The 8,414-nt window shown below is 39.0% G+C and overlaps 1 protein-coding gene across 1 annotated transcript in view; it reads left to right on the forward strand.

The window, feature by feature from the left end:
• LOC104278857 (chromosome unknown open reading frame, human C14orf39) overlaps positions 1-7,629 on the forward strand; it is a 31,708-nt gene extending 24,079 nt beyond the window's left edge. The window contains exons 13-18 of the mRNA XM_009875962.1: positions 535-654; positions 1,558-1,625; positions 3,284-3,441; positions 3,950-4,085; positions 5,644-5,701; positions 7,189-7,629. Of these exons, the coding sequence (XP_009874264.1) occupies positions 535-654; positions 1,558-1,625; positions 3,284-3,441; positions 3,950-4,085; positions 5,644-5,701; positions 7,189-7,391 (743 nt within the window). The 3' untranslated portion in view covers positions 7,392-7,629. The remainder of the gene's footprint in view (positions 1-534; positions 655-1,557; positions 1,626-3,283; positions 3,442-3,949; positions 4,086-5,643; positions 5,702-7,188) is intronic.
• The last annotated feature ends 785 nt before the right edge of the window (positions 7,630-8,414 follow it).

An 8,414-nucleotide genomic window follows, 5' to 3' on the forward strand; every position in this document is an offset into this window, starting at 1 on the left:
AGTTTCAAATTACTTGGGTAAAATGAAATCCAGTCTCAAAATGTGCCCAGAAGGCATGCAAAAATGCACAGAAAAGATGTGTAATAAATTCAGTAATTTAGGAATCTGGAAGCATTAAGATTAAGATTAAAATTATTAAAGATGAAAATTAACTTGAGAAACGCATGCAGAATGCTTATAGAAACAAAAGAGAGTAGTTACAATTCCACCTATAGTTTTTGACATCACAAGACATTGAGCTTTAAATTTTTTTTTCTAATTATACTGCCAATATAGAAGCATGTAAAAAATTATAGCCTTTTCTTTTAATAAATAAGACCTTAATTATGTATCCTGAAACAAAAGAACCTAACCCACAGTGCCTGAAACATTACACAGTCTGAAGTTCAGAGCAGAAAGGCTGATAACATTCTTCTCATTTCTCATCCTGGCTTTTGCCCAGTTCTTGAAGATACACCTCATCAATGTCATAGGAATGTGCTTTTTGTATTGTTTCCACCTGATTTCTGTTGGCTGGTATTGGCTCTCTCAGAGGGCAGCAGTCGGATTACGGATTTCTGGCAGAAAAGGACCTGGGGATTCTAATAGACAAGTGGTTGAATATGAGCCAGCAGTGTGCCCAGGTGGCCAAGAAGACGATGGGCATCCTGGCATGTATTAGAAACAGTGTGACCAGCAGGAGTAGGGAGGGGGTTGTCCCCCATTACTCGTACTGGGGAGGCCTCACCTTGAGTATTGTGTTCAGTTTTGGGCACCTCAGTGCAAGAGGGATGTCGAGGTGCTGGAGCGAGGACAGAGGAGGGCGACAAAGCTGGTGAAGGGCCTAGAAAATAAATCTTATGAAGAGCGACTGAAGGAGCTGGGACTGTTTAGTTTGAAGAAGAGGAGGCCGAGGGGAGACCTCATCACTCTCTACAACTACCTGAAAGGACATTGTAGAGAGGCTGGGGGCGGGATCTTCTCTCCTGTCCTCCGCTGGTCTCTTCTCACAGGGAATTGGTAGCAGAACTAGAGGGAGTGGCCACAAGCTGCAACAGGGTAGATTTAGGCTGGACGTTAGGAAAAATTTTTCACAGAAGGAGTAATCAGGCACTGGAATAGGCTGCCCAGGGAGGTGGTTGAGTCACCTTCCCTGAAGGTGTTTAAAGGTCATTTAGATGTAGTCTTGGGGGTTATGGTTTAGGTGTGGACTCTGTAGAGGAGGGTTATAGGTTGGACTTGATGATCCCAAGGGTCTTTTCCAACCTAAATGTTTCTGTGATTCGATTCTGTGAAACGTAGGACTCTCGGGAACAGTGGTTCGGTTTGAAGAATGTGCCAAACCACATGAAGCAGCCTCAGCCTTGCTTTAACGATAGTAAGTGGCAGAATGAGAGGTAACTCCTAGGGCCATTGCCACAGAGTGGGTTATTGTGAAAACTACAGTCAGAACCCTTCCTTACCAATAGCAATGCCAAGTTAGTAAGCCTTTCTCAAGGATTCTTTCAAAAAATGCACTTTTTGTTTACCCTTTTAAAATGCTGTTATAATACAAGCAGCTCTTTCTTTTTTGCGTAGCAAACAAAAAGGGCAAGTGCGATGGTAAAGAAGCAGATGAGCCAAAAGATTCTTCATATGTACCTGAAGTAAGCAAAGCATTTCTTGTGTTGTAGTTAATTATTTTATTTACAATAGTCAAAATATCGTGACATATTTTAATCTGTTGGCAAGAGTCAAGTCTCAGAAACTGACAGTGATTCATTATAAGGCACCCAAGAGGTGAGAAGCCAGTCAGTTCCTTCTGATTAATAATACGATGGTCATTGCTCTTGATCATGTCAGTGTTCTGTTGGTTTTTATGCTACCTTAACAACAGGCGATTTAGGATGACTACCCTATGCACATCGTAGCTTCTGTATAAATTGATACATGTCATTTCATCAGTGTAAGCTAATGAAAAATTAAAAAAAAATTAAAAGAATGTTTGCATTTGAAACTCGTTTCTCCCACAGAACTATAGTAAATAGGTATTGTGCTGGCTACAGAGTCTGGCTCTGCTGGCACTGCTTTTGCCAGAAACCTTCGCCAGAATATGAGATCAGTCTCACTGTACCATAATATTTAAGCCAGTTGTATGTACAGCTTGCACACGAAAGTGATGCCAAGATGTGGTTTAACACCAGGCAGCAGCTGAGCACAGCACAACCACTTGCTCCCTCCTCCCACAGTCCGGTAGGTGAGAGAATCAGAAGGGTAAAAGTGCAAAAAACTTGTGGCTTGAGATAAAGGCAGTTTAATAGGTATAGCAAAACCTGTGCCCACTAGCAAAAGGAATTCATTCGCTGGTCCCATCTCCAGGCACATATTTAGCCATTTCCAGGAATGTAGGGCTTCATCACATGTAAAGGTTACTTGGAAAGACACATAACTCCGAACATCCCCCCTTCCTAATGCTTTCCCACAGCTTTTGTTGCTAAGCACAACATCCCATGGTCTGGATACCCCTCTGGTGAGCTGGGGTCACCTGTCCCAGCTGTGTCCCCTCCCAGCTGCTTGTGCACCCCCAGTGTACTCACTGGTGGAGCAGCATGAGAAGCAGAAAAGGACTTGACATTGTGTGAGCACTGTTCACCAATAACTAAAACACCTCTGTGTTACCAACGTTGTTTTCACTGGAAATCCAAAATACAGCACCATACAAGCTCCGAACTCTCAGCTGAAACGGGTACACAGGATCAAATTTGAGATACTCCTCATCTTCTGCTGGGCTCACTACAGGCTGGTGCCTGCAGTCAGCTGGCAGGGAAGCGTGTCTTTGAAACAACACTGAATCCAGTGGAAATAGCTCCACAGGATCAAAGTATATTCTCATTTAACGTTTTGTGAGGGAAAGGAAGTACCTCAGTCAACTGAAGTGTATTCTCACGGCGATGCTCTTTATTTCACTAGGGTGTATCAAGAGGATTCCAGTGTGACTGTAAGACACACTTTAGAGTGAAATAGTTCTTTTATTCAAAACTGATGTTTTCAGTCAGTTAACAACTTTCTTTGTTTGTTTTGGATGAAAAGTTCATATATAATTCACAAGAAGTCCATCCTAAATTAGATAAATTAAGGTTACGGTTGTAAGTATGGTGAATATGTCGCTTTGAGCATTTTATTAAAATCCTTTTATTTTTCATGAGAATAAAAATAACTAACTAACCCTAAGACATATAACAAATATCTTTGTAGGTGAATGGACTAATGATATTTTGGGAAATCTTAAATGACACAAACATTACTGTATATTTCTTTTTAATAGGACATACACACATGTTTCAAGTCAAATGAAGATAATTCTGACACAGCAGAAGAAAGTGCAGAACATTTTTTAAGAGCACCTGAAACACCTGAGTTTGTGGGAGCGCTTGACTCAAAGGGGAAGAAAACCCAAATCTCTAAAACCCCTCTGTTTGACTTGTACGTTTTCAGCTTTTATTTTGATTTTGAGAAAGTTGTATTGGTATTTATTGTATAAGCATTTCTGTTGTTTTTGAAAGATACTATAGAAAGACTTATCTAGGAAGCTCTTTGAAAAATATTGGATTTTTTTCTGCATCATGCTAGGTAATTTATTAGATTTTCTTCTGAGAGTATCATTTCCACTTGAGGCTGGAAAGATGTGACTCTGCTTAGGAATATATGAGACTCGGGTTCTTTCTAGCGCCTTAGTTACAATTGTTGTATTTTCCTGCAGTAATATTTGTTACATCAATTTCTATCTTTAAACAGCGATTTTTTTTGGTGTAAAATCATAGGCAGTTGGTAAGAATGCCACCTCACTTTGCTTTAAAGAGTTGTGTTACCTATTCTGTGTTTCAGGAAGCAATTATTTGTGGAAGCTAGGGGAATCTAAAAAAAGTGACAAAAAGAAAAAAAAACTGTACTACTTCTAAAAATTATTAATGTAATTTCTTCCTGTCTATAGCGTTCAGAATGTAGGTTGTGAAGAAGGAACATCAAAATCTCCTGCTTTCTTTTCTCTCATGAACTTCTCCCAGAAGTCACCTGGCTTTAATTTATTTGATTCTTCTGTGTTTGGGGCAGAAAATTCATCTGATGAGGTAAAAATAAGTACTTGAGAATATTAATTTTTCCCTAAACAAAACATATTAAGGAAGCAGCATTGACAGTGAATGAGGTTTTTCAGATTGGTTGTCTTTGTGGCAAATAGTATTTTTTTTTTAGTAGCTTGCTTAATTTTACATTTGGTATCCTTTGGAAGTGCTTATCTTCTTTCCTGGCAAGTCCCCTGTGATGACTTAGGATCAAGTATGAATTTTTCCTATATGGGCAAGATTGGATCTTGTACAAATACAGACGTGACGAGATTCACAAAAAGGCTTCTGTAGGTGCCCTAGCAGAATTCACAAATCACGTGCCTATCCTGTGCGATTTCATCTTGTTGAAGTGAAGAATCAGGTAGTTAAAATTTTTTTTTTTCCCCTCCATTTTTCACACAATGCAGAATGCTGAGAAAAGCAAGGAAAGCACTATCTGTTAGGAATAGTGACAAGCAAATATGAGTTAGCTATCCTTAAGTGGAGCCAATAGGTAGGTAACTAACTGTGACTGGAATCCAGGTCTTTTTTTCCCGTTGCAGGATCCCTGACTGCAGCGCTCAGAGAGTAATTTTTAGTCTTCTGGGCTACTAAGTAGATAATTGGGTGTTCAGGATGGACTGTGCATAGTGCAGTGGTTAGGGGCCACTTCCTGGCAGTGAAGATTCAAACCCCATTATGCAAATAAGGCATCTAAACCCAGGTATCTCCTATTTCAGTGGGTGTGCTCAGTCTTGAGTTTGCTAGATGAAGGCTAAAGTTTGTGTTGTTGATATCTCCTAGCATCAGCTGAGTGTAGGAGAGAAGACACTGGTGAGTAGTTTGTGAATTTTCTCCTTCTGTGGAGACATTCAAAGCCCACCTGGACACCTGTGTGACCTACTCTGGGTGATCCTGCTCTGGCAGGGGGGTTGGACTAGATGATCTCTAGAGGTCCCTTCCAACCCCTGACATTCTGTAATTCTGTGATTAAGTCACCTACTGCTTCAGGACCAACATTATTTTGTGCCTGCTCAGTGGGAAAAGGAAGAATTTACCAGCCTGTAGCAGTCCTGTGGGATTCTCTGAAGTTAAATGGGAGTTTCAAAGGACTTAATTATCTGTTATAAATCTAGCCTAAGAAGTCTTCTCAAGAGTGGTGTGGTTATTCTGCTACTTTTTTTGGCAAGATCAGGTCCTACTCAGCACCCAGTAATTATGTTGTGGCTTAGAGGTTTTCTAAAATAGCACAGAATTAAATAATTTTAAATCTTTTCAGCTTGAAAAAAACAGCAGTAAGACTCCTCAGATTTTAGTCTGTTCTTAGTCTGTTTTTTCCAAAAGAATGGAGGGAGTGTTTTTACAGATGTTAGTAAAAAACATGAAAATTACTTTATCAAAGAGTTGACCTTGCAGCTTTGGGGACTGATATGTAAGTTTAAATGCAGATTTTGTCAAGGCTGGTAACATTCACTCGCACAGTGTCTTTATCATAAAAATGGATGAACTTATGACATATCAGCATTAGAGCTTACCTTTTGTCTTTGTCATTTGTTAAATTGAATGGCTGCTTGCATTTCAGACAGAGGAAAACTATTCTGTGGGAAACTTGAACCCTCTGTCTCCACAAAAAGATATTGGTAAGTCTGAAACTCAGGTATACTTGTGTTTATCAGCTCATAGGTGGGGATTGGTCTGTTCTCGCTAGTGGCAAGTGACAGGACAAGGGGAAATGGCCTTACATTGCACCAGGGAAAGTTCAGGTTGGATATTAGAAAGAATTCCTTTACTGAGAGGGTTGTCAGGCCTTGGAACAGACTGCCCAGGGAGGTGGCTGAGTTGGCGTCCCTGGAGGTGTTTAAGAGAGGGGTAGACGTTGTGCTGAGGGACATGGCTTAGTGGTGTTGGTAGGGCTAGGAAAAAGTTGGACTCGATGATCGTGAAGGTCTCTTCCAGCCAGAACGGTTCTGTGATTCTGTGTGATTGACAAGCTCATGATCCTGCTTAACAAGGTGCCTTTGGTTGTCTAAGAGGGTGTTCTCTTGTGATATTGTAGTTCAGTGGTTTATTGTGTTCATTTGTTTTTAAGCATAAATCTTGCCCTTTATGTTTGGCTTCAAATGTATGAGATGTCATGAAAAAAAAAAGAGGTATGAGAGAGAGAAATCGGGACTGCATTAGGTGGGTTCAAAGCAAACTGAGAGGAGCTGCAAATGTCAAAGATTTTGCACTGATAAAAGGAAAAGTTTGGGGTTTTTTAATGTAAAAAGCTATAGTACTTGGTAATTACTACTTTTAACTTAAGACTACCAGCTTGGTGTTGGGAAGAGGACTACAACAGGGTTTTTCCCTCCCTTGACTAAATGAAGATAAAGTCTCCATTTGGTTAAAGAAATCTCAATTGTAAACTGAATTCCATCAGTTTAAACCGTAGGAGATAGTGTAAAAATAGCACAAGTGAGAGAGAGAGGAATGACTTAAACAGTTTCTTCTGCTCATACTAAGTGAGCCACGCACGTTTACACTATCTGTGTGAGATCCTGACTTTACCAAAATGAAAGGGAAATTTTTCATGGTATCAGTTGAATAAAACTTAATGAAACACTTTTCTGAAGGGAACTGTAATCTTTTTTTTTTTGAGGTTCTGCAAGTGCAAAGCTATTTTTGAAGTGGATGAATATAAGGTTGTATGCATATGTAACTGTTGTAGAGAAATGTGTGTGAATTTTGTGTTACTAAATATAGAACTCAGGTGTTTTTCTGTCTGTAGCTTTGTTTCTCCAAGTATTTCGGTGGTTGGTTGCATTGTTGTGTAGAGAAGAAAAAGTCTGCAAAAGTATGTCAGTTTATGAAAATCTCTGTATTCAAAATAATTCACTTAGTGTAGTGTATTAAGCAAAAGTATTTTGTTTAAATCACTCAAGTACTTCACACCTCATTCTAGATAGATTCCCGTAATGCCCTCCTGGAAGTACCGTTCCTAGTGCAGAAGTAAGCTCACAGGAGTAGGGTGGCATTCAGCGGGATGTTGGGAGTGCAGTATTAATATAGAAGTGTATTATGCTGAATGCAGTATCCTTTCAGTCAGATACAGTGCAATAATTAATACAATATGTATTTTATATAGGAAGCTTTTTTGGGAAATCAGAAGGTGAGGATGCGTTTGCCTTTCCCTTCTCCTCGGAATCGACCTCTGCATTTGGAGATGGAAAAGATGATTTTAGTTTTCCATTTGCATTTGGACAGGATCAGAGATCATCATCACAGTCTCCTTCTGTGAAAGGTTTTCATTCTTCCTTACAAAATACAAAGCCTTTTACATTCTTTTGAATACCTTTGACTTCCTTTTAAATTCTTTTCCTACTTAGCCTTGACAAATGTTTTCAGTTTCTTAAGTACAAAGCATTTCATCTTCTCCTTTCATTTGCTGTGAGAATACATTATTGCAGTTGCTACAAGAGCATGTGTATGTTCATCAGGCACACATGCTTTGAGATGCAGCTATTATTTTTCTTACTCATTTTCTAAATATGTTTATTTCATAAAATGTTATGATACGCTCTTGCTAAATTAGCACTTGGAAGGAGCAGAAATACCATTTTACAGTAGCATGTTAGTTAAATAGCTGTGAGAGAGCATCTAAGCTTCTAGTTGAGTACCCTAAGCCTCTGATATAAACTAAACTTGTGTTAGTAAGAGTAACTGTTTATTGTAGCAGTAAAAGCTGAATTTGAGTTAAAGGCAGTGTTCTTAAATTAGTTGTTATTCACAGAATACTTGTAAAATTTTTTCAATAAACATTTTTGTTAATTTTATGTAAAGTTTTGTTGGTATTTCTTAATATGTGAAGTGACATAATGTTGCAATGATATTTAACATTTTAACTTCTGTCCTGTCTTTCTAACTGGAAATCAAATTCCTTTCTCTGTATGTAGTATCTTTCAAAAAAAGATAGAAAAGCAGACAGTTCCCAGAGCCTAGCTGTGGTCAGTACAGGTATATCCACCACTTCTCCACGAATGGCTTTCCTCATGGAATGGAAAACAAAATCAGGGTTACTCGACAAGGAACGCTGACTCTTCTGAGCTACCACAGCACTGTGGCCTGTGAATCTCTCAGAACCATTTTCTGTAGAATCAGTGGTTTCACATTTATGGCCTTTGAAGGAAGTACCAGGTCACTTTTGAGTTATTTTTTTTGTTACATGTGAAATGCAGGTTACTAATTTTCGAAATGCCTTAGGAATTTATATGGGAAGTTGTGTTTCTCAGTCACTATGAAATAAACAACCTCCCTGACAGCAGGCAAGCAAAATACCAAAATGGAAGCAAAGCAAATAAAAGGGAGACCACA

This window comes from Apaloderma vittatum, unplaced genomic scaffold (assembly GCF_000703405.1).
Source record: "Apaloderma vittatum isolate BGI_N311 unplaced genomic scaffold, ASM70340v1 scaffold12209, whole genome shotgun sequence".
Classification (NCBI taxonomy): domain Eukaryota; kingdom Metazoa; phylum Chordata; class Aves; order Trogoniformes; family Trogonidae; genus Apaloderma; species Apaloderma vittatum.